Consider the following 26308-nt stretch of genomic DNA (forward strand, 5'->3'; position numbering starts at 1 on the left):
TGAAATTCCATCTCAGTCACATCAGTTTGGAGCTCTCCTTCTGCATCTTCTCATCTTCTTTTGTATTGCATAATTTCTCATTGTTTTCCATCCATCCATCCATTCGCTTCCGCACATCCTGTTAAGGGTCGCGGGGGGGGGGGGGGGGGGGGGGGGGGGCTGGAGCCTATCCCAGCTGTCATAGGGCGAGAGGCAGGGTACACCCTGAACAGGTCGCCAGCCTGTTGCAGGGCCAACACGGAGTGACAGACAACCTTTCACATTCACGCACTCAGTCACACCTATGGGCAATTTAGATTAGCCAATTAACTTAACCCCAGTAAGTGCATGTCTTTGGAATGTGGGAGGAAACCGGAGTACCCGGAGGAAACCCACGCAAGCACGGGGAGAACATGCAAACTCCACACAGAGAGAGGGAGAGGCCTGGGCCAAGGTGGAATCGAACCCAGGCCTTCCAGATGGTATTCTATCTGTGAGGCAGCAGTGCTAACCACTGCGCCACCGTGCTGCCCTTTTTCATTGTTTTCTATTTATTTATTTTTTAGCCAAATCACATATTTCACATTTTTCTTGTCTTCAGATGGGACATATTCTTTCTGTGATAGTGTGAATAAAGATGTAAAACAATGATTCAATGCCAAACTCAAAAATGTGTGAAAACAGTGTTACTGATTTCATGTCTGCAAAAGGCTCCTGAAACCAACCAGTGACGCATCAATTGGGGTGGGGGGTGGGGGGGCAAAACGCAAATTTATAATTTGTAGCTTTTAGAGAGTGTAAAGTCAGTCACTTTTATTTATACCATAACAATCAATGGCACCTGAGCTCCACAGGTCTACACTGAGTTTACTCTGCTGAACTGAACAAAACATTTCTGTAAGCCTTTCAGAAGGATGCTGGTGCTGAATGCTGGCTATAACATCTTAATTTACTCAGAATTTGTGAAAAATCAGTCCAACTTTAAGAACAAGAAACCTCTGATTCATGTCTGAACTAGTCATTAGATCTGTAGTAAATGTCCACAGCTGTGGAACCAGCCCCTGGACCTTTCTCCTTTTTTACAGCCACTGATAGATCAAAAGTGAAAAGGTTAGATTTTGGGCGTGCACGCACGCACACGCACGCACAATTTTATCTGTGGCACCGACATTAAATGAAACTATAAAACCCTGGACGTACCTCACATCTCACCAAATAGCTTAATATCTTCCACAGTGCACAACTGTGAGGTGCAAATCTGCTTAGAACCAACTATTGAGTGTTTTTAATATCTCAAATGGACGGGCAATAAACACACACACACTATTTAAAAAACGCACACACACGCACACAGCTTTGGCACCCAGACAGGCAAAAGGAATGGCAGAACAAGTTTAGTAAGGAAGGCTAAAATCTGGAAGTAAGGCACCACCAGATTAAAATGTATACAGTGGCAAGAAACAGCAAGTGAACCCTCTGGAGAAATTTGCATTTTATATTAGTCTACAGTTATTAAAATAACAATAAACAGTTACTTTCAAACATATTTTACTGCCATTAAGAATCATTAGACCTGGAGCCATGGTACTGGCAGCATCAGGAATCAGGTTTGCTTTGCTCTCCTCGTGGAAATGGATTCCAGAGGTTATCGGTGTTGAGGCAGCAAGACATGACTCCAAACATTAATATAAAACTTTAAATATAGACTTTAGAGAGCTGTTCACAGCAGATGTCCTGAGCTGAGATAAAGAAGTCATGCAGGGAAAAGTTTTCCATATTTCAGTCTGTTGTGCAAGTTCGATCTGTTTTGTTTGAGGCTCTAACACTTAGTAAACAGTTATTAAACTCAAGGAATCACTTTTTATACCAGCAATCAGACACACTACATTTTCTATTACTAATTAAAGTACATTGTGTTTCTGACATTTAATAATGAACCAATATAGAAAAATATTCCAAAGGATTCATATACTTTTTCTTGCCACACCATATTTATATTTCTATATACACAAATATGCACACATATAGTCATAATTTTATAAAATAACATAAAATAATGATTTCAATGGTAAGAACATAAAAGGAATGTGGGTGGAAATGAGAAGTGTGAACAGTGGAAGTACATAACAGACAAAAAAAGAACACTTCCACTACAGTCTTGTCTTACATTCCAGCCATAGATGATTTATCAATAATTACAAACAAAAAAATAAAATGAGGGAGGAGCAGGACTTCTTTTTTTTTAAACAACAGGCAGACAAAAACTGCTCTCCCCATGAGCCTCCTCTTCTGTGGAGCTCTCCTGGGCTCTGCTTCCACCTGTGGAATCTGACCAATGACAGGAGAGCTGGGGTGAGCGAGGGGTGACATCATCACACTGAGGTAAACCCACTCGGGGCAGGGGGGGGTTAAGTTAAGAAAGGGGGTTGTTAATATGAAGAAGGGACAAAAAGGTGATGGAGGGGGACTAAAAAGAGGAAACAGACTGCCTGGACATGAAAGGCGGCACACAGAGATGAGCCAGGGATTAGGAAACAGATGCTCTTAGTCTCTCTAAAAGGAGGCCGTCTGTCTCTCTGTGCTGGCCCTGCAACAGGCTGGCGACCTGTCCAGGCCTTTGCATCACTTTAGCGCCATCTTTTGTCTCTGTTTTAGTACACCTATGGTAATGTAACAAGTCCTCCAACAGACATGCTGGTGGTCTCTAAGTTTCAAATTTCTACAAAGAAGGAAAGACTTAAATATTTTCTCCTGTTTTTTGTTTTGGCTTCTGTCAAATAAAACTACGTATCACTGTGGCTACTCTTTCATTAATAACTCAGTGACAATAGAGTAAAAATAGGGCAGTAACCCCCTTGATCCCAAAGGCCGCAGTGAGAATGCTAACATAAATCTGAACTTTATTTCAAGCCCTTCTCCTTGTATAACAAAGTCCTGTATGATCAGGCCCCATCATATCTTAAAGATGTCTCAATACTTTATGACCCCTTAGAGACTTTGCTCTCAGAGTGCCAGCTTATGTGCAGCTCCTGGGGTATTTCAAACTAGAATGGGAGGAAGAGCCTTCAGCTATCAGGCACCTCTCCTGTGGAAGCAGCTTCCAGTTTGGCTTCAGGAGACAGACACCCTCTCTACAGTTAGCACTAAACTTCCAGCTCTCATTTGTGATAAAACTTATATACTTAGAGTTGGCTCAGGTGACCCTGCTATAGGCTCAAGCTGCTGACCTCCCACTGAGCATTTCTCCTCCAGTCCCCACTTTTCACTCCCCCTTCATTTCTCTGTCACTTTTGTCTACTCTCTCCCATACAGTAGTTCGTGTGATGCCCTGTTTGCCATTGATGGTCTCTATATGCTCTTCTTTTCACTCTTCTCTTTCCCCTGAAGGTCCCTATCAGGCCCTCACTCTTGGTTCTGCCAGAGGTCGTTTCTTATTAGAGCAGCTCTCTTTCAGGAAGAGGCCACAAAGATCAGTGAACATAACAAAAGGAAACTCTTCTTCCTCACTATCACCAAGTGCTTGCTCAGAGTGGACTGCTGAATCCCTGGAGCTCTCTAACATTATAGAGTATTTACTATAAAGTACTCAAAATAAAACTGAATTAAACTGAGAGGGCAAAGTGGATACTGTCCATACAGGCACGTTAATGGGAAAGACATCACGCTATAATAAACAGCTACCACTTGAGATGTCTCATTTTTCAGGTGTAGACCTCCATCATGGATGCCAGAGGACACAATTCATCACCATATGTCGCCTTTGTTTTTATGTAACATAAGTACACTTGGATTGCTGCCATTACTTTGTTTTGTGGAGGGAATCAGTTAAACAGACATGCGGGGTCAGAGAGAGACTCAGAGTTAAAACCGCTACGGAGCGAAGTGAGATGATTTGAGGGAAATGAGAAATGAAAAAGCAGAATGACAGAGCACCTGCACGCAAACACAAACACACACACACACACACACGCAGATGAAATGCCTCCAATAAGAGTGAAAGAGGACCACTGAGAGGGTGAAAGGGTCAGAAGAGTTCAATAGTGGGGCATTACTCCTGTCTCTGTGTGAGTGTACAGGCTGCATTTCATTTACCTCATGCAACAAAATAAAACTGTTAACAGTAGTTCTCAATGGTATCAAAGAATGAAAAGTTTACAGGGAACTCTGGACAGGCCAGATAAGAGAGGACACATGGAGGCACGCAAGGAGGGAAAAGAAAGAGAAAGAGAAAAAAATTAATTTAGTCAGCTGAAGGCAAAAAGGAATGCACATTCCTACAAAGGATTACAGAAGGCGTCTGGAAAACAAAGTTGTGTGGTTGGCGGGGCAGCACACCCAGCAAGTCAGACAGCATTTTGAACAAAGCTACCTTGTGTCGTATTTCGTTCATTGAGCAGCTTGGTCTGACTGTTGGGCAGAATCTTGATCTCAGGAGGGTCTGGACTCTGGCCGACTCGTGACGCCATGAGAGCGTTCAGATACTGCAGACGTGTCACCTGCAGCAGACACACAATGAAATGGTAACTGCTTTATGGCCATTGTGTTTTATGTTTTATGTTCTTTATTTTACTGTTTTGACTGTTGGGTTTTCTCTGTATTATTGTAGGGTCTTTACCCACAATACAAAGCGCTCTGAGGCGACTGTTTGTTGTGATTTGGCGCTATATAAATAAAATTGAACTGAAAAATTGAAATGAATCGTTTTATTTATGCTGTAAATTTCTCATTGCACTAATTTATTCACCTGTTCCTGTGTAACTGAATCAGTTTGATGCTATAAACATCTGTATAATTGAGTTTATGTGAATAAAATATACAAACAGAAAAATAAACCCACATGAATAAAAAAAAAAAAAAGTCATCTTAAATTCTTGATTAAAACAGTCGTTCATGTGATTTACGCAGTCTCCTTAAGTCTCCTTTAAAGCACTAGTTATAATGGATTTAACTCGTGGTTAATTTATTGGGGGTCAATGATCAAGACAGCTATGAATAAGAGAACAGTAAACACAAACAGTCCCATAAAATACTAAACAGCCTAGTTAGCAGGAATCTCTGACTAGCATATTTACAGTGATTTTATGTTGCTAAGAAGCCTTTAAATGGATCTTTTAATGCTTTTAAATCATGGCCATGGTAATTAATTCACTGATTAAACTTTGTAGAAATTACCCACAAAAAAAAAACCTAACAAAACCAGCCCTCAATAACTGGTTAAAGGAGATTCTGAATTATAGATTTTATGTAATTTTACATGATTAAGCTACCTTTAAATCATATATTAAATCACATTTTGTAAAAAGATTCTTCCTGTACTCATTATTAGATTTAGACACGAGTGCAAATAATGTTTTCAGATTTTACACTAAAATTGAAGGTTTTAGCTTTGATATTTCTGTGGTTCCTACTCTCTGATGGGCTAACGGCACATTAATTTCAAACTGTCTACATTTCAACTGTATTATCAGCTTCTTGGCTAAACTACTAACCAATACAAATTAAGTTTTATTTTTTAATGCTTGCAAGGGGTGACTGCTTTCAAAGAGAAAACTCATATATATGTACTCGTATGAGCTGTAGATCAGTGAGAGCTCGGACGGTGTAGTCGGGACAATAGCTGGACGGGCTGGTGGCTTCTGCTGACTCAAAGGGATCCCTGGGAGAGTGACGTTGGGTTGACACTGGAGACTGGTGCACTGAAATTACACAATGACACACAATCAGCACATTATCTGCAGCGCTGCAAATTTCATGTCTTTGTTTGCAGCTCATTTTTAACACCGTAAAATACAGCAATATGATGAGCAGCAGAATGAGCTGTGTGCAGTGGCAGAGAAGATTTGACAAGCTTTTCATGGGTGCAACCCACATACTGAACTCCACTGCTCAACCCACAAATGCATTTTCCATACAAATGTGGCTCAAACTAAGGGGAAATAAACAGGCTTTCCAACGGTGTAACACTTACGGCCAAGAACCATCGTTACAACAAAGAAATAATCGACTAAACACAAATTTATTACTTTTTATGCTAATTATATTTAAATCACAATTAAGTTTTTAACCTTGGCATAAATAATATGAGAACTAAATAATAAAAGAGTAGCAAAACTAGTGCTACTTACAGCTAACTAGTTTAGCTTAAAACAGTAGTTCATGCGTTCACTCACACACACACACACACACACACACACACACACACACACACACACACACACACACACACACACACACAAACAGGTGATTTAGCCACTTTTTTTCTTTCTAGATGTAAGCAGATGAACAGATACCATCAAATTACCCCATTTAATTACATTTTTATAATTTTATTTTTTTTAAAAAATGGTTTAATACAATCTACAAATGGATTTTATTGTGAATGGCAAACCCAGAAAATTGTGGGCCTTTTCACAATAAAATCAGTGTATAATCAGTTTCAGAGAGAACTGTCCCTCAGGCGTGAAGCATTTCTGCTTATTATAAACTCACCTGAAGATGGCAGCGTCAAAGCAGACACGCCGTAGTATGTAAATGCTCCATTTTCAAACTTCAGCCCCTCTTTGCCAATCTCCACTTCAACACGGCCCTGACAACAAACAAAAAGCAGGCACACTTTGAATTAATATTTATTCTTAAACTAAAGAAAATACAGACAATATACTGTGAAGGATTCTCCTTACACTGATTTACACATGCAGCTACTGCTGCTTTACTTTTCAGTCTTACATACTTGTTTCTATATCTTTTAACACTTCCAGTATTTCTACAGTGTGATATTTGTACTTTTTTTTAATTTGCCAAAATACCTTTATTGAATTTTCAATGATTTAAGCAAAAAGAACACAAAGATAAAACAAAAAACTGAAAACAAACAAACATTGGAATAATAATTAACAACAGAACTGAAATTGACTTAAAAGCAAAACTAAATAATACAATAAGGTGCCTTTCACAAAACCGTAATGCAACCTGTCAGAGATCTACGCACAGTAACGTTGTTCATATTTAGGAGCTACAGTGTCCATTTCTTTTAGTCACTTGCACTGTCCTCTGGCATTTTTAGGTCTTTAATATACATAATGAAAGGGTTGCAAATACTCTCAAACAAGTCTCATTTGCCCTTCAGCACATACGTAATTTTCTCTAATGGGAGGGCAGTTAGCATCTGAAATGTTTTTTGAAACGTGTGTTAATAGATCTAGTGTGGGCCAATGCACATGCCTCTTGCCAATCCTCCTTAGATAGTTCTAGTGACAAATCTTCCTTCCAAGCATTAACTCTATCATAGGATCCTTTGGAAACATGTGACATCAATAAATGATAAAACTCAGATATGATACCCTTTTTCCCACTATCTTTTGCCAGCATTTTTTCCAAAGTTGATTGCCAGGTTGTGTCAGTACATTGTTTTGATGCGTTCTTTCTTTCTGAGTTGGAGATATTTAAAGAAATGTTTCTTATCTAAGTGGAATTGTCTTTGTACATCCTGGAATCTCATTAATATATCAGATTCAGGCAGATAAAGATCTTGAATTGTTTGAAGTCCTTTCTCTTTCCATAATTTAAACATATATTTGCACTTTTGTCTTTTTTGATGCTTCAAGTACATTTTCCTACTCATCTTTATTTCTAACTGTGGGGTCTGACACAACCATTAGCAGTTGTAGTTCTAGCTGTAATACATAATACACAATATACATACTAATATGCATATGGTATTTCAAAGGCAAACACAAAAAAAATTCCCTCTGTGCTCCGGGAGGATTGTCATAAATACAATATCACAGTTATATTTGGTTTGTAGCTGAATCTTTATATTTAACATGCAAATGTGAAAGCAGTGTCAGTGTTCTCTACTTCCAGCAAGAAAGCAAATAAATAAAAATACTAAGCTTTCCTTTAATTCATTTTAATGCCTCACAGATCTCTAAGTAAAGACATAATGACATAAATCAGATGTTCTGAGGTAAAAACTTTCAAGGATATTTTTGTTTATTGCAGATAAAATTTGGTTTTGCTCTGTGTGTGAATGTGACCACATACCTGCAGCAGCAGGATGAAATAGTCCACGGGGTGGTTGCGGGTGTACAGATAGTGTGCCGGACTCAGACGGTTGTTGGGGTCAAAGTGCACTTCCTGGTTGACACTGGGGTGACGGAGCAGGTGGAACAGGACCTTCTCAGATACACGTCCAGGGCTGAAGTGTTCCACTTCTAAAGAGGCCAAAGGTCAAAGACACAGGATACAGTAAACCATTACTGTATCTAGGCAATAATGAAATACATTTACTCAAGTTTAAGGAACTTGAAGATTTCCTTTTTCTTTCTGCTTTTAGTTTTGCATTTTACATCCATCCATCCATTTCCTTCCACTTAATCTGGTGCCAGGTCGCGAGGGAAGCAGCCTAAGCAGAAAAGCCCAGACCTCGCTCTCCCTAGCACCTCCTCCAGCTTAACCAGGGGAATACTGAGGCGTTCCAAGGCCAACCAAGAGATATTTTGGGTCTACCCTGAAGCCTCCTCCTGGTAGGACATGCCCAGAACACCTCACCCAAGAGGTACCCAGGGGGCATCCTAGTCAGATGACCAAACCACTTCAACTGGCTTCTTTCAATATGGAGATGTAGCCGCTCTACTCTGAACCCCTCAAGAATAACTGCACTATTCGACCAGTCTCTAAGAAAGAGGACAGCCACCCCTCGAAAGACTCTCATTTTCGCCGCTCTCGTTCTTTCAGTCAATACCCAAAGCTCGTGACGATAGGTGAGGGTAGGGACGTAGATCAACCGATAAACTGAAAGCTTCACTTTCAAGCTCAGCTCTCACTTTCCCACGACAGACTAGTGCAGCGTCCACATCACTGCAGCCGCAATCCATCTGTCACGCTCCTGCTCCCCTCTCCCCACACTGATGAGCAAGACCCAGAGATACTTAAACTCCTCCACCCCGGGCAGTAACTTGCAGAATGTTAAAATTTTTTCTACTTTACCAAATCAAGCAGTACATAAGTTCAAGTGTGCCACAAAACAAGCTAAGACAGATCTCTTCATTTGAAAGCTCACCTGATACCCTTCTAGCCATTCAGTTGGTAAACTTCATAACGGGAATTCCCTTTAAGCTGTGTTAGCCTGCCCACATCAGTCAGATGGGCCAGTTTGTGAACTGCCACAACGAGCAACTGCATGGGGCCATGGCTGATACACTTAACTCCACAGAAATGTCTCATAGTGTGGGACCTACAGTGACTGCAACAGTCAATGGACAATTTTCCATGACCTGGAAACAATCTGTATAAAGCGCTTTGACAGTGCATGCAGAGTAGAAATGCACTATATAAGAACCAGTCCATTTACTATTTACCTTCCCATAAAAGTACCTTTTAACATTTTACATGACAAAGGAAGTACAAGGGTTGAACAATGAAACTGAAACACCTGTCATTTTAGTGTGGGAGGTTTCATGGCTAAATTGGACCAGCCTGGTGGCCAATCTTCATTAATTGCACATTGCACCAGTAAGAGCAGAGTGTGAAGGTTCAATTAGCAGGGTAAGAGCACAGTTTTGCTCAAAATATTGCAATGCACACAACATTATGGGTGACATACCAGAGTTCAAAAGAGGACAAATTGTTGGTGCACGTCTTGCTGGCGCATCTGTGACCAAGACAGCAAGTCTTTGTGATGTATCAAGAGCCACGGTATCAGGTCAGCATACCACCAAGAAGGACGAACCACATCCAACAGGATTAACTGTGGATGCAAGAGGAAGCTGTCTGAAAGGGATGTTCGGGTGCTAACCCGGATTGTATCCAAAAAACATAAAACCACGGCTGCCCAAATCACGGCAGAATTAAATGTGCACCTCAACTCTCCTGTTTCCACCAAAACTGTTCGTCAGGAGCTCCACAGGGTCAATATACACGGTCGGGCTGCTATAGCCAAACCTTTGGTGACTCGTGCAAATGCCAAACGTCGGTTTCAATGGTGCAAGGAGCGCAAATCTTGGGCTGTGAATAATGTGAAACATGTATTGTTCTCTGATGAGTCCACCTTTACTGTTTTCCCCACATCCGGGAGAGTTACGGTGTGGAGAAGCCCCAAAGAAGCGCACCACCCAGACTGTTGCATGCCCAGAGTGAAGCACGGGGGTGGATCAGTGATGGTTTGGGCTGCCATATCATGGTATTCCCTTGGCCCAATACTTGTGCTAGATGGGCGCGTCACTGCCAAGGCCTACCAAACCATTCTGGAGGACCATGTGCATCCAATGGTTCAAACATTGTATCCTGAAGGCGGTGCTGTGTATCAGGATGAAAATGCACCAATACACACAGCAAGACTGGTGAAAGATTGGTTTGATGAACATGAAAGTGAAGTTGAACATCTCCCATGGCCTGCACAGTCACCAGATCTAAATATTATTGAGCCACTTTGGGGTGTTTTGGAGGAGCGAGTCAGGAAACGTTTTCCTCCACCAGCATCACGTCGGGACCTGGCCACTATCCTGCAAGAAGAATGGCTTAAAATCCCTCTGACCACTGTGCAGGACTTGTATATGTCATTTCCAAGACGAATTGACGCTGTATTGGCCGCAAAAGGAGGCCCTACACCATACTAATAAATTATTGTGGTCTAAAACCAGGTCTTTCAGTTTCATTGTCCAACCCCTGTAGATTGCTGGCTCTAGAAGAGGGCTCTTCAACTCCAGGCCTCGAGAGCCCCTGTCCTGCATATGTCATCCATTGCTCCATACCCCCAGCAAACTGCGATGCACTTTGTATTCTGACACCTTTCTATCAGAATCATCATTAGCTTTGTTGGCAATTTGACCTACTGTTGAATCGCCCCAAGTGTATCGATGAGACTTGGCCACCAATGACCCTGTTGCTGGTTTGCCAATATTCTCTCCTTGGACCACTTTTGATAGACACTGACCACTGCAGACTGGGAACACACCACAGTGGCTGCAGTTTTCTAACCATCACAATTCGGCCCTTGTCCAACTCGCTCCTACACTTGCCCATTTTTCCCACAAAATGTTCACTAATAGGTGTCATGATGAAGAAATTATCAGTGTTATCCACTTCAATGGTCATTATGTTATGCTTGATTGTTGTATGAATATATGAAATAAATAGTTTGGAAAGTTTATTCTACCATACAGTACACTGGCCAAACACTTAATTGAGGACCTGTTAAACTGCTTAACTCAGCTCATCACATGGCAGCAACTCAGCGCATTTAAGCATGTATATATGGTCAAGACGATCTGGTGATTTAAGTGACTTTGAATGTGGCATGGCTGTTGGTGCCACGTTCAAAGTGTGGATATTTTTCTTAGGACAATTCTCTGTAAGCCATAGAGATTATTGTGAGAGAGAATCCCAGTAGATCAGTTATCTGGGTGTCAAGGGAAAAATGGCAGAAGACTTCAAGCTGATAGTAAAGCAACAGTAACTCAACTCAACTCAACTAACCACTCATTGCAACCACGGTATGGTAGAGGGACATCTCTGAATGCACAAACTTTGAAGCAGATAGGCTACAGTAGCAGAGGGGCATACCATGTGCCTTGACAATAAGTTTGCTATACTCACATGGTCTCCACAGTTAACAGATCTTTTGGGATCATGGATGTGCACCAGACAAATCTTCAGCAAAGCATGATGATATCATGCCTCCATGGACCAAAATCTCTGAGAAATGTTTCCAGCACCTTGTTGCGTCTACCATGAAAAATGAAGGCAGTTCTGAAGGCAAAAAGGGACCAACCTGGTACAACAACCTGGCATGGTGTACCTAACAAAGTAGCCAATGACTGTATGTTTTATTTTATGCATCTATTCATCTATCCTATCTATCCTGGCAGCACGGTGGCGCAGTGGGTTCAATTCCACCTTAGCCCAGGCCTCTCCCTCTCTCTGTGTGGAGTTTGCATGTTCTCCCCGTGCTTCTGTGGGTTTCCTCCAGGTACTCTGGTTTCCTCGCACATTCCAAAGACATGCACTTACTGGGGTTAGGTTCATTGGCTACTCTAAATTGCCCATAGGTGTGAATGTGAGTGTGAAAGGTTGTCTGTCTCTCTGTGTTGGCCCTGTGACAGGCTGGCGACCTGTTCAGGCTGTACCCTGCTTCTCGCCCAATGACAGCTGGGATAGGCTCCAGCCCACCCTGCGACCCTGAACAGGATAAGCTGAAGCAAATGGATGGATGGATGGATGGATGGATGGATATCCATCTGTCTTTTGAAGGACTGGGTTATGTTTGAGTTATACAGAGTTATATTGAAAAAGGAGGATGGTGGGGGTCATTGTTTATTAACTTTGACAAACTAGTTAGACATTGCTTGACTATGCACCACATTCTGCTCAGCTGTGATGCTACTGTGCTACATATGCTGCTGACAATATTGTAAATAATGGAGTCGAGCCCCAAACAACTTCTTCAAGGTTAAGTTACTTTAAAGGGGACATATCATGCAAAATCCACTTTTTTAGCCCTTAAATACATTTTTTTGTGTACTTTGAGTGTCTACCAGTGCAGAAATTTAAATTTATTCTCCCCAGGTGCTGCGTAGATATCGTTTTTGTTTTTTGTTTTTCTTTTTGGGTCATATTTTCCAGTCTGTTCAGTTTTCTCTATTCCCTATTACATTTTCTTGTCTGTTATGTCACAGTATTTGCTGTGGAACTGCTAAACAAGGTCATGGACTTCCGGCTAACCAATTTTGTGAATCTGCCATTTTTTTCTCGCAGTGATTTTGTAGTCCAAGTTCAGTTATGCCGAAGTTGCAAGCAGACAAGTCAGAATGATCGGTTGGGTGTATTAACCCACACAATTCCTTCCCTCACCCCCCGGCATCAGCGCCTCTTCGAAGTGCCTGTTTCTCTGCCGGTACATAATCATATCACTGCTATCAAACTACAAAAATGACCGAACGGGGTGCAGTGGAACGCTCTGCGACCTGGAGGGGGGGGAAGGGCGTGAAATGTCTCAATCATATTTAAAGAGACCGCACCAAAACAAGCTGCTCTAAGATGCACCTCAGAACAGGTGTAAACGAGGGGTCTGTGGTGCTACAATAACGAGGAATTCAGACCAAAGCATTGCAGTTCTACTTTAAATAGACCACAAGTGAATGATTTACATATGAAAAGGAAGGATTTAAAAGCATGATGTGTCCCCTTTAAAAAAGGTTTTCAAATAAATTATCTCTGTGATAAGCCAATATCAGCACGGATGACTGATAAACTGGAGGAGCCTGTTCCAGAAAGCTAGTGTAACTGTACTCTAACCCCAAACTCTAAGTTGGTTAACTCTGAGATGGGAAACTCTTAAAAGGCTGAACATGTTTGTTTGTTTTTATTACTGTATGCCCTGTGTGCATGGATAACAAAAAATAAACAAAATAAATCATCATGAAGGTCTAATACTGTAATTTAACAAGCAACAGGTAAATATGGAATGGAGATGAGATTATACATTTCTGTTTATGATTATGGAAAACGTCAAGAAGTCTGATTCTGGTCTCAACTCACCTTTGACCAAACCTTTAGTTACTGCTCGTGGCTTGGCCAGAACAGTAACATAATCATTACATGTGCTGTGTTAAACTGTGACTGATTTGTTCATGTATTAGGCACACAGCAAACACGTCAATAAAGATTTACAGATAAACACACATACTCACGTACCTCTGGACAGGAAGCGGTGCGTGGCCAGCAGGAGTTGTGGTGAGGTGCGGATCTTGGGTTCTCCTTCAGGTGGCTTGAAAAGAGAAAACTCCTCATGGGTGCTGCGAGGCTCCAGAGGAATCTCTAGCGGAGTGAGGGGACGCTTCACTTTCCTGTCCACTATAACGGGAGACAAGATCTAAATAATACAAGAACCTAAGAAACCAATACTCACAGTAGAAACTCACAGCAGAAACTCACAGTAGCCGTCAGATTCATCCAGAATCTCCGACTTGATGATCTCCTCTATGACGTCCTCTAATGTGACCAAACCCAGCACCTCATAGAAAGGATCCCCCTCCCCCTCGTTGTTCACCTTCTGGACAATCGCCATGTGAGAGTTGCCTGATTGAAGGGGAAATTACAGTGAGGGCAAAGGACATTCAGGGGAAAAGAGAAGCTCAGAACTAAAAAAGGAGACATAACTCTCAGTTGTGATATTTTATAGATTCAGAGTGATTAACTTACTGTTGATATTCTCTCATTTTGTCATATTATTTTAAATAAACCATCCATAAACTACTTAGGAAAAAAAACATTTATTAAATTCAAAACCTGCCTCAGAATCAGTGCTTGTTTAAGTTTACTTCTGATCAACAACATTCCAGTGACATTTTGTCTGGACTGCATTAGTCAAAACAGGATTGCCCTAATTTATAGTTGGCAGTATGGCTCTGTTCTGGGACCTCCTGCCTTATGTGGTCACCTACCACACTACCACTGAGCCACCCTGGCGCCCAGACAGCCCACCTTTTTTGAACTCCTCCAACATGGCATCTAGTTTGGTGTCATTGAAGACAAAGTGCAGAGGGTGATTGTAGAACTTAGTGATGGTCGTCATAGGGGTGCAGTCTTCTGGGTCAACCAGAGCCAAGTCTTTCACATACAGGATTTCCACAATGTTGGATCTGGAGGAAATTAAGCATAGGTTAATGATTTATATCAGTGTATATATGATAACTCCTAATGACCTTTCCATGGCATTCAATGTCAGGGCTTCCCAAACATTCACACTCATACTGTTCAGGATCACCTGATCAAGCCCTAACTATAAGCTTTATCATGAAGGTAAGATTTAATAAAGATTTAATGGGGCCTGTGGCTGTGGTTCAGGAGATAGAGTATCCTTGGGCAAGATACTGAACCCCAAGTTGCAACCGTTGGAGTATGAATGTGTGTTAAAGTTAGATAGTAAGCACTATCTAACTTTAAGCAAGTAGAAGGAAGTGCTTGTATGAATGGGTAAAAGTAAACGTGTTATATAAAGTGCTTTTAGCCCTCAGCTAGAGTAGAAAAGCGCTATATAAGAACTAGTCCATTTCCCATTTCAAATTTATTCAAGACCTTGTATGTGAGAAGAAGGAAGCCAATATGGGAGGAATATGCTCTCTCTAGTCCCTGTCAGTACTCGCGCTGCAGCATTTTGGATCAGCTGAAGGCTTTTCAGGGAGCTTTTAGGGTAACCTATAATAAGGAATTACAATACTCCAGCCTAGAAGGAATAAACGCATGAACTAGCTTTTCAGCATCACTCTGAGACAAGATGTTTCTAATTTTAGAGATACTGTGCAAATTCAAGAAAACAGTCTGAACATATTTGTTTAATATGTGCATTGAGGGAATATCCTGGTCAAAAATGACTCCAGGATTCCACACAGTGTTACTGGAATCCTTCAGTTTTATCTGAATTTAGAAGCAGGAAACTAGAGGTCATCCAGGCCTTTATGTCTTTAAGACATTCCTGCAGTTTAACTAATTGATGTGTGTCATCTGGCTTCATGAATAGATACAGCTGGGTATCATCCGCATAACAATGAAAATGTATGTAATGCTTTCTAATAATACTGCCTAAGGGAAGCATTTATAATGCTAGATCATTTGTAACCTTCACTAATGCTCTTTCTGTACTGTGATGAATTCTGAATCCTGAAAATGCTTAATATAAAATATTCGCATTAGCTGTTTTACAGCTACTCTTTCAAGAGAAAAGGAAGGTTGGAGATTGGCCTATAATTAACTAAGACAGATAGGTTGAGTGATGGATTTTTAAGTAATGGTCTAATTACTCCCACTTTGCAGGCCTGTGGTGTGTAGCCCATTTATAAAAATAGATTGATCCTATTTAAGATAGAAGCATTAATTAATGATAACAGGGTTCAAGCTTTTCTCTGATGGTTAAAATTGTATTTGTGCTGAAAGTGCTGAAAAGAAACCTGGGGTTGTTCTTATTTTCTTCACTCAGTGATGAATAGTAAGACATCCTAGCCTTACAGAAGGCTTTTTCATAGAGCACCAAACTCTTTTTCCAGGCTAAATCAATAACTTCTAAATCAAAGAGAGATACCATTTCCTCTCCAGCTGTCTGCTTTAAGCTGTGCATTTGTGAGTTATACAGCAGAGTCAAGCACTTCTGACTAGAGTCATAAACAGTGAACATGTAAAACTACTGATAAGATAATCAACCTTTGTGGGAGTAGAGTTTAGGTAGCTGCTCTGCACTGTGTTGGCACACGGCACTGAAGAAGATAATAATGGACTAATTAGATCAAACTTAGTTACAGCACTTCCAGAAAGACTTCTACTATAATGATGTTTATTTGCAACTGCATTATTGCAAATTTAAATGATATTAAAAAAAGGATCAGACAGAAGAGGGATTTCAGGGAACACATACAAATATAACAATAACCTTTAAAATAAAGAGAGCAGCAGCTAAAGTCCAAATTTAACAAACCTTCTGCTTTGCTGTTTTGGATATTTCAAATATTCAAATACTTCAAGTGAACAAAGTTAAAATAACAAGGATTTAAATTTGATCAAAGTAACCCTAAAAAGCCTAATTCAAACGTCCTGATTCTACAGATACCCTGTTCACGTCAGATGAGTGTAGCTACTCCAAGTTTTTATGCAGTGTTTTGTTTTGATTTTATTCATATGTGAGTGTTGTGTTGCTGATCCCACCTCTCCTCCTCATAAATGGGCACCCGGGTGTATCCACTCTGCATAACCTCAGACATGGTGGAGAAGTCGAGGACAGCCGAGCTAGGCAGCATGAAGCAGTCTTTCAGAGGTGTCAGGATGTCCTCCACTGTCTTAATGCGCAACGTTCCACGGCTGAACTCCTCTTTTACAAACTCACTGCGCACACAATGACAAGAACCCCTCAGTCAACAATCGAGCCAGCAATCAAATCTTCTAGACCAACTTTCGAGGACCAAGTTGAACTCTTGTCTCAAACCCTTCAAGATCTAATGCAGATTAAGCCTAAAATAGTCAAGTTAAGTTAAACCCAGTTTATGTCAAGTCTGAAATCTTTTGAAAGCAAGTCTAAGTCCAGTCTCAAGACTTAATCTTGGTCAAGTCTCAGGTGTTAATAGGGTTAAGACAACATGCACGTCAAAACTCACCTGGGGTAGTCAAGGTCAAATGTCAAGTTATTTTAAAGGCAAGTCCATATGAAGTCTCAAGTGTTCAGAGGGCTAATCAATGACTAGTCCCGATAAATCATTTTCTTTCTGGAACAAATCAGAGTCTCGAGGCTGAATCTGATTCAAGCCTCAAATGTTTACAGGGTTAGGCCGAGGCATGTTTCAAATCTTTAAAAGGCTATTCCAGGTCAAATGAGAAGTCTTTAAAAAGCAAGTCCAAGTCAAATCTCAAAATAATCTCAAGTCTTTTAGATCACGTCCAGGTCAAGTCTCAAGTCTTTCATGGGAAAGTGTTAATCAGGCCAAGTCATTTGTTAAATCTTTAGAAGCCCATAGCAAATGTGAAGTCTTTTTTTTTTAAGTCTGTCCATTCTCAGTCTCAGAATCAAGTTTTGTGGACCAATCAAAGTTGATTCTCAAGTGTTAAGAGGTAGACAAGACAAGCCTCAAAGTGTCAGGTCTTTGAGGTTCAAGTAATGTTTCAAACTTTTGTGAATCATTTTCCTGTTAACTATTGGTCACACCAAATGCTTCTGTTAAAGTAGACAGGGGTGTCTGGTATTAATCATGAATCAAAGCAACTTAATGTGTCAAACATTTCAATCAAATATTGAACTCAAACTTAGGAAAAAGAGCCTGTATATCAGTGGACCTGGTGTAATCTTAAAACACTGAAGGCTACAGGACTATATCCTGACCTGAGTGTAACATAATTATGTTACATTTAAAGTAACAATTATGTAGGAGAGTATGACAGAACACACTTTTTGTTGGGTCCATCCATCCATTCGCTTCCGCTTATCCTGTTCAGGGTCGCGGGGGGGGCTGGAGCCTATCCCAGCTGTCATAGGGCGAGAGGCAGGGTACACCCTGAACAGGTCGCCAGCCTGTCACAGGGCCAACACAGAAAGACGAACAACCTTTCACACTCACATTCACACCTATGGGCAATTTAGAATAGCCAATTAACCTAACCCCAGTAAGTGCATGTCTTTGGAATGTGGGAGGAAACCGGAGTACCCGGAGGAAACCCACGCAAGCACGGGGAGAACATGCAAACTCCACACAGAGAGAGGGAGAGGCCTGGGCCAAGGTGGAATCGAACCCAGGCCTTCCAGATGGTATTCTATCTGTGAGGCAGCAGTGCTAACCACTGCGCCACCGTGCTGCTTTTTGTTGGGTATGTCATATAATGTCTTTTTTTCTAGTCTTGTTTATTCTGTATGTTTAACAGCATCACTTAAGGTTTTCTTTCTTTAAACATACTGCTTGGTAACAGTTCAGTTAACTGTCAGCATTCAATTCACATGTAAACCCAATCTGGCCTGAAGCTGTGTGATCCTCTCTAAGTCTACTGTTTTTACCTGTAGGGGTCATTGACGTTTGCTCGGATCATCTCCATGGCCCTCTCCCTTATTCCACATGTACTGATGTCCCTCCTTAGCCCCAGATCCAGGATCAGGCCCAGAGGGCAGGACATGGGGCAGGTGAGCACCATGCAAACCTGGGCCAGCCAGGTCAGACCAGGGGCCAGTTGGAAGCCGTAACCGGAGCACAAGATGTGAGGAGCCAGCTCAGCCAGGAAGAAGATAAGGAAGCCGCTGGTGAAAACCGCTGAGGTGATGGAGCCCAGTGCCCGGTATAGGAGAACACCGAGAACCGAGTGTCCCAGAACGCACAGGAACAAGAGAGAACATGCCTGGGATAGAAAAGGGAACACGAGAACATTTGCACCTCTTTTTCTTAGTTTTTTTTTCCTCCCACGTGCTTTTAGAAACTCACCATGAAGTTCCCCCTCCTCCTGATCGGCTCCAACCTTTTCGCGGTTCGTTTCTCCTCCTCGGATCCACAGCTGTGGAGGACATAAAGCTCCACCGGGTCCAGCCACAACAAGCTCAGGTTCACCGTCCTCAGCAGCCCGCAGACCACAAGCAGCAGCACTATCAGTACGGCAAGACCCCACGGCGGGATGTAGTCTGAACCGACGTCGGTGTTTATTCGCAGTCTGTCCGGGCCCACAGATGCCCAATTCTCTCCGCTCCATACACACAGGTGGTAGGAGGTCTGCTCGTTGCCAGCTTCTCCTGCAGAGATGCTCCTCCGCAGAGCCTCCACCGTCAGAAGTCCGCTATGTGGCTCGTCGAGGACGAAATTGGTCACCTGGAACGGGGAGTACTGGAGGTTGGACTGCTGCTTGCACGGGTCGGGCGCATCATCGGTCGCTCCGGCCGCTTCGCCAGTTTCCCCTGCGAACGCTACCCACGACAAGTTTCCATTCAGGTTAGACCCGAAGAGACGGAGCTGGAACGTGGCTCCTTCTGGTGCCGAAATGATCCGACCCTTCATGCACAACAAGCCCGCCGGGTCTTCCAGTCGCAGCCCCAGAACCTGCGGAGCTTCCTGGCTGCAGGTACCGTACCTGATCCCGCAGAACAACAATAACATCAACAGGAACCGTAGACCTGCCAAGCTAGCCACCATATTGGAATTGGTCAGCCTGGCTTTTCGTGGATCACGTGACTTTACCCCCGCAGCGGCCCCGCCCCCCGGGGTTGAGCCGACGAAACAAAACAAACGCCGCAACTGAGTTGCTCAGCGGCCATTATGGTTCCACATACACAGGACTGAGCCGTGAGTATGGGGTCTACCGTACATTTTGGGGCTGGATTCTGAATGGGTTTCCGTTTATTGCGACACATTCCTTTCAAAATAAGTGAAGTACAGTGAATTTGAGTTAAAATCAGCGAGGACGGCTCACGCCCATCTTTGTTAGAATTCAAAAATGCATCAGTTTAAACTAATCCAAATGTAAATGTCTGAAAACAGCACTTGTGTGCTGCTAGGAGTCACAGTTTTTGAGGGGAAGAAGTGCGACTGCAGTAAATCAGAATAACTCATAAATAGAAACACTGCTGTAGAAAACATTTGGCACAATTTACAGGATCGTTTGCAGTCATGTGTCTTCATGTAGATCAAAAGCAGCTGTAATTATGTTCAGTTAAATGTCTCTCTCTTTTTTTTTTAATCCCATTAGGGTACATGACCATAAACTATATCCAGACTACATATGCCATTATCTGTTTGTGTGGATATAATTTTTTTTAATGAAAATGTAAAATCATAGTTTACAGTTTTTAAAAGCCAATAAAATTTATTTCTAGTCTTTGTGATCTAGTAATTTATGATGGAGTGTGACAACATTGGGTGGTAAATACTGCAGCATTGCATGGACACAGAAAATTTAGGGTGAGCTCCAATAGGCTGCAGCCGTCAGAAGATGGATACACTGTGGACATAAAGGGATCGATGTGGTCAGCAAAAATCCTCAGGCATGCTGTGAAATTTAAACAATGTTCAGTTGGTACTAAAGGGCCAAAACTGTTCCTAGAAAATATCCAAGTCCTCCAAATTCTGACCCAACCATCCAAATGTCACAACAGAAATCAACACTGATCAGAGCTGTGTCTTTCCTAACTTATTTTGTCCACTTTTGGTGAGCCCATGTAGTACCAAATCATAACAAACAGTCTTCTTGAGGCTGGTGACTGTATATTTAGAAATGTCACACTAGAAACACCAATGCCCAACTGCTGGCTAAGGATAAACACATTTGGAAAAACTGTAATTCATGTTGGCAATGATGACACCCTGCTGCGTCAGTCAGAGGTCACTAATATTAACACTGAATCAGTGTGTAACTGCTAAAACAATATTGGACTCTGGGGAATGGACCATAAAAAGTCCAATCTGACTAGCAATGATATGTTAGTCACAACTACTGGCTGACCAGATGGCATCCAGAAAACAATGTGGACTTTATAGATAACAGGAACACTTTCTGGGGGAATTATTAGGAGAGGCAGCACCAATCCCACTGTGTATGGTGTAGTACTCATTTCTAGAGATATGGCCAGATTTATTAAACCCCTTAAAACAAACTATCCAGAGTTAAGACCAGGAAGCAGAGTTGCAAATTTAACTTCCTAGCAAGTTACTAAATAGACCTTTTTAAAGAAAGAAGCCTTTAAAAAAACAAAACAAACAGACAATATCTGCAGTCTAAATCAGCATTTCTCCTCCACGTGGTCTGAACCAATATTTTCTCTCAAGAAGCTTCCCAAGCTTCTCTTTACTTTACAATTACCTTACTGTTTGCTGTGATTTGGCACTAGATAAATAAAATGGAATTGAATGGAAGTTCATGAAGATCTACAGAATCAAAAAAGGCCAATGTTTTTTTGTTGCCACATCCCAGGAGAGGAAGTGTGCAACTGACAAGGCAACAACCCGATCACCAGAGTAAGGCAACAAACACTTATGGTTAGAGTAATGCAAAGTGCTATATCATATATGTATATATGATATTTTGATTTTGCACAATTCTAATCATATATAATTATAATCAGGGGTGAAAGTAAGCCGGTACGGTCCGGTACTGCGTACCACTAAAAGATTCTGCGCCGGTACTCAGTACCGGCAAGAGTCGGAGTGGCTGTCTGCTGTAAATCCATCATTCAGAACCGGTCACGGCTGCACTTTGGGTCAGAATAGATCCGCTGGCAATAAGCAGTCTAAAACACGACTTAATCAGTTAATAAATAGCTTTTTTTTGTACACACATGTGTACACGGGTGTGTGGGTGTGTTTGTATGTATGGCTGGACCTGGGTCTGGGCCTTGTGCCTTGCCTCCTGGCCGCTCCTTGCTGGTTGCCTCCTCCCCCCTACCCCCCTGGGATGGGGGTGCCTCGGGGTTCCTGGGTGGGGCTGGATGTTCTGGCGTGGGTGCTGGCCTGCCCCCCTTGGGGGTGCGGTGCGGGGCTGCGTTGGCTTCTTCGGCGTGGGGGGGGGCTCTGTGGAGGGTCGGGCGGTCCTCGGGTGCCGTGGGCCCGGGGGCCCTGCCGCCGGCCAGTGCAAGGGGCTGGCCGCTGGGGGGGGGCTGGCTTCTCATCGCCTTGGGTTCCCTGGGGCCCTCGCTCCTCGACTGGGGGGGCTCCGTCTGAGACCACCCTCTCCCGTCTGCTGGGGTAGGTGTGCGGTTGTCTTTGGACTGAGTGGCCGAGGGTCTTCCTGGCTCTTGGTGGGCTGCTGGTGGCCTGGGGTTCCGGGGGCTTTCCATACCTGCCTCTAGCTTCTGATGGGTGGAGCTGCAGCGTTTTGCCCTCATTGGTAAGTACGTTCCATGACACAGACACAAACATGACACAGACACAAACGCCCACTCAATCACAACTCAACAAAATTGTTGGTGTGCGTAACATGCTTTGTTAGTTTTGTTTTTCACACACAAATTTATTTTTGCAAGTATTGATAGTATTTTTTTATATGTTAAAGTGATAAACTATCTGATTAATAGACTTGTGCTCTTTCCCCTTTTTTTTTTGCTCCCTTTCTCTCTCCCTTTTTCTTCTCTTTATTTTCCTCTTCTTCAGCCTGTCAGCTCTGGCTGTTACATAGTATGTGGAAAAATAACTCAGATAAATAAAATAAAGGGTTAAAACATCAACAAGAAGAGCCTATTGAGAACCTATAGAGCTCATCTTGAAATAGCAAATATGTTTGGCACAACAACGCATTCAGATCACAGTTCTGCTTGCAAGATCTACCAGACATGACAGGCTTAAAAAAAAAAAAAAAATAAATAAATAAATAGCTTTTTTTAAAATCATTTCAAATTGTTTCTGAACTGTTCATGATATGCTAGAGCCTCGATTCTCTAGCTTCTCTCCCCTCAGAGATCGAGGCTTTCGTCAATGGACAGCCACATCCCATAAGTGGGACGGATGTAATGATGGATGGCTGGGGCCTCTCTGTATGGAGTTTGCATGTTGTCTCTGTGTCTGTGTGTGCTCTCTCGGTACTCTGGCTTCCCCCCCACAGTCCAAAGACATGCATATTAGGTTAACTGGTGAAACTAAATTGGCCACAGGTGTTAAAGTTTTTCTGTCTCTCTGTGATAGATTGACAACGTGACCATGGTGCATCTCACCGCAATCTTTGAGCAAGCTTACAGGTTTTTTTCAGGTGTGCACACTTCTTCATGCTTCCTGATCAGCACAAGACTGAAAAGTGTGGACATGAGGCTTCAGACTCTACAAAAGCACAAAACCCTCACAAAGAAGACTTTTACTTTTTTATGATCCAGACAACTTGAAATTTACATAAACTTTTAAATTACATTCATTTTTAGTACATTAGTAGTTGAAAATGTTGAAATATTTATGACTTCATTACAGTTTTCACACTTTTTAAATCTAGGGGGCCCTTTGGTGGTCCACTTTTGGCCCCTAGGCTGCTTGTTTGTCACCCCTTCCCTTGTCAGTTGCAAACTCTTAGTTTCCTTAATTTTTTATCTTTTCTTTGTCATTTATTTCCTGTTGTAATTTGTACTTTGGATTGAATGTGATTTTATATGGAAAACAAGATGGGGGAGGGATGGTAGCTCCTCAAATTATTTTAGTTACTAATGAGAGCCAATGATAATCGCTACTGACACAATAAATTATGTTTTGTCAGCTACTTTTTCTATCCACTACTATCTCATAACAAAATAAAAAATATGCCGATCATAGAGAGCAGGTGACTTTCATGATCTTTGGCACCTCCCAGATTAGTGAGTAAAGTACATGGCACACCTTACCTGCAGTCTCAGGCTTTATTTACATGCAACAACACTGTTGTGTAGATTTAGATACTAGATATTATTCCCTACAGAGAGAGACAGATTTGGTCATTACCCAGTGATAAATCACAACCAGTCTACACTTAAGACAGGTAAGCTGTTGCACAGTGAGTAATGAGCTCCCTTACAGCTGTGGGACATTTTCATTTCACTTTTAGTAAAAGTCTGAACCATTTAATTTTTTGGCCATACTAGTTAATTTTTCTGCTTTCCAGCTTAAATTCTCATATTTTGCAGTTGTGATTATGTATCATTATTGTGAGAATGGATGTTTACCATAAAGAATGTGACGTCTCTCACTTGTATAAGTTACCAGATTTGAGAGAAGGCAGCCTAATAGCCTGACAACAAGAAAAACATCCTTCTGTTGTACCACAATTTGCTCTTAGTGTTCCCTCAACTTCAACACACGCTGATCTCAACTCATAGCTGAAGGAGAAATTAAGACTTTCTTTCTTATACCTTTATGTTCTTGTACCCACATACAGCAACCATGGGCAACAAACCTTCAAGACATCAAGAACAAAAGACAGAAAAGACAACCATTTTTCACTCCCAGGTTGGAGCAGTGTACAGGATTCCTGCACTTTTCTACGATAGAGACAAAAAAATCTTTCTGGCCTTTGCAGAGAAGCGAAGGGCTAAAGATGATCACACCGCGGTTGTACTGGTCATGAGAACGGGAACAGTGAGCAACGGTCAAAACTCTAATAAAGTGATAATTACGGTAATTATCTCGTACAACTTTTGTTACATTTTCATGTCAAGGTACTCTTTTCACTTCATTCATACTAAGTTATTTTTTTATTTACACACCTCTGAATCACATTTTTAGTGGTCAGATCTCAAACTGGTGAAGGAGGCGCATCTGAAAGGACATCGTACGATGAATCCCTGTCCGGTGTATGACACGACCAATAAAAAACTTTTCCTGTTCTTTGTCTGCGTTAAAGGTATTGTGTCAGAGTGTTGGCAGAGATTCTGGGGCTGCAACAAGACCCGTCTCTGCTATATCACATCCACTGATGCTGGTCAAACCTGGAGTCAAGTGACCGACTTGACTGATACACTGGCTGAAATCAAACAATGGGCCACATTTGCTGTTGGGCCAGGCCATGGTATTCAAGCAGAGAGTGGTAGATTGATCGTTCCAGTTTATGGTTATGCTTCTTGCTCCAACTCATTCTGTTGTATAATGTGCTATTGTGCTGTCTCACATTCACTCTGCCTTTACAGTGATGATGAGGGTATCACTTGGCAATTTGGCAACCCGCTTGAAAAAAAATCAGGTGAATGTGAAATGGCAGAGATTTGCGATGACAAAGGCAACTGGTCCATCTACTGCAATTGCCGTAGTGCTGACAGCCATCGAGTTGAAGCTTTCAGTTCTGATAATGGTGAGGATTTTGGCATACTCCCAAATGGCACACTTGTGGAAACAGGCTATGGATGTCAGGGAAGTGTGGTCTCCTTTCCAGCTCAGAATGAAGGTACAAAAATAAAGGCTGATCAAAGTCAGGATCCCAAATGGCTACTTTTTTCCCACCCAACTGATGAGGCAGAAAGAGTGGATCTGGGAGTGTATCTGAACAAATCCCCATATGAGCCAGAAAAGTGGAGCACACCCTGGATCATCAACAAAGGGCCCAGTGCTTACTCAGACCTGGTTTACATTGGCGATGGGCTGTTTGCATGTCTAATGGAGCGTGGGGATAACAGTGAAATTGAACAGATAGCTTTCTCAGTGTTCAGCTACAGTGAAGTCGAGAAGGGTGCTGGAGAGTAAATGCCCAGTGCTTTTGCTCAGTATGCTATTATCTTATTGTTGTCAGGAGCTTTATCATAAATGGAATTTTGTCTTTCACATGAGACATTAAGGTATTTTTTTAAATCCAGGAAATACTATATCTGAAATAGTATATCAATATACTGAGTTTTTGTATTAGTATGTAATTATGTAATTATTTCCTTTTATTTCACTTTAAAAGGAACACATTTTGGTAATTGTGATTTTAATTGTTTTCAGTGGTCAAAATGAAAACTGCTGATTGTTATGTTAGACTCACTTTTAAAAACCATGTCGAACACCTTTAAAAATTTTTATCTACAGTGCACGATTTTGTCTGCGCTTGATTATGGGGATTTTGTTTAAATGCATACTTCTATATCCACCTTGAAGCTTACGTATTTCACAGGGTTTTACACTTTATTACAGGTGATTAATTTCTTGCTCACCATTGTATATGAAAAAGTGCAATGTGTTTCCTAACAAATCGAAGAGAGCAGCATTGTATTAATATTTAATTACAGGGCTCTGCTGCAAAGATTGTCTGCTTACCTCTTCCTGATTGAATTTAAATGCAGTACTAGTATTCTTAATATTAGTATTTGTATTAGCTGCACCTCTTGTTCACACATTTGGGTTTGAAAAACTGGATTTAAATACTTCACTGCCTAGAAATGGAACAAGCTACACAAAACCATAAGCTC

General features: G+C 41.7%; 2 protein-coding genes across 3 annotated transcripts; one reads left to right on the top strand and one right to left on the bottom strand.

The window, feature by feature from the left end:
- Positions 1–465: 465 nt before the first annotated feature.
- cnnm3 (cyclin and CBS domain divalent metal cation transport mediator 3) lies at positions 466–19649 on the bottom strand. Of its 2 annotated transcripts, none has more exons than XM_030742618.1 (11): positions 18921–19649; positions 18503–18837; positions 16672–16848; positions 14461–14618; positions 13912–14055; positions 13672–13830; positions 8023–8192; positions 6469–6565; positions 5545–5675; positions 4349–4475; positions 466–4143 (listed from the first exon to the last, which is right to left on the bottom strand). In XM_030742618.1, exons 1-11 carry the CDS (start codon positions 19617–19619, stop codon positions 4094–4096), a joined length of 2247 nt encoding a protein of 748 aa, XP_030598478.1. In that variant the 5' UTR covers positions 19620–19649; the 3' UTR covers positions 466–4093. The 2 variants fall into 2 exon arrangements, with proteins under 2 accessions (XP_030598478.1, XP_030598477.1); XM_030742617.1 differs by having other exon boundaries at positions 2215–2307; positions 18921–19629.
- Positions 18842–25604, top strand: LOC115789278 (sialidase-3-like). Its single transcript, XM_030742619.1, has 3 exons — positions 18842–19769; positions 24307–24545; positions 24654–25604. Exons 2-3 carry the CDS (start codon positions 24312–24314, stop codon positions 25602–25604), a joined length of 1185 nt encoding a protein of 394 aa, XP_030598479.1. The 5' UTR covers positions 18842–19769; positions 24307–24311.
- Positions 25605–26308: the final 704 nt, after the last annotated feature.

The sequence above is a fragment of the Archocentrus centrarchus genome, chromosome 12 (genome assembly GCF_007364275.1).
Source record: "Archocentrus centrarchus isolate MPI-CPG fArcCen1 chromosome 12, fArcCen1, whole genome shotgun sequence".
In the NCBI taxonomy this organism is placed as follows: Eukaryota; Metazoa; Chordata; class Actinopteri; order Cichliformes; family Cichlidae; genus Archocentrus; species Archocentrus centrarchus.

Coding starts and splice junctions, on each gene's coding strand:
- cnnm3 (XM_030742617.1), bottom strand. CDS start 19,619: ATGGTGGCTAGCTTGGCAGGTCTACGGTTCCTGTTGATGTTATTGTTG. Junction 13,831..13,911: donor GGATGAATCTGACGGCTACT/GTGAGTTTCTGC, acceptor CTCCCGTTATAG/TGGACAGGAAAGTGAAGCGT. Junction 8,193..13,671: donor GCACCGCTTCCTGTCCAGAG/GTACGTGAGTAT, acceptor TGGCCTCTTTAG/AAGTGGAACACTTCAGCCCT.
- LOC115789278 (XM_030742619.1), top strand. CDS start 24,312: ATGGGCAACAAACCTTCAAGACATCAAGAACAAAAGACAGAAAAGACA. Junction 24,546..24,653: donor CTAATAAAGTGATAATTACG/GTAATTATCTCG, acceptor TCACATTTTTAG/TGGTCAGATCTCAAACTGGT.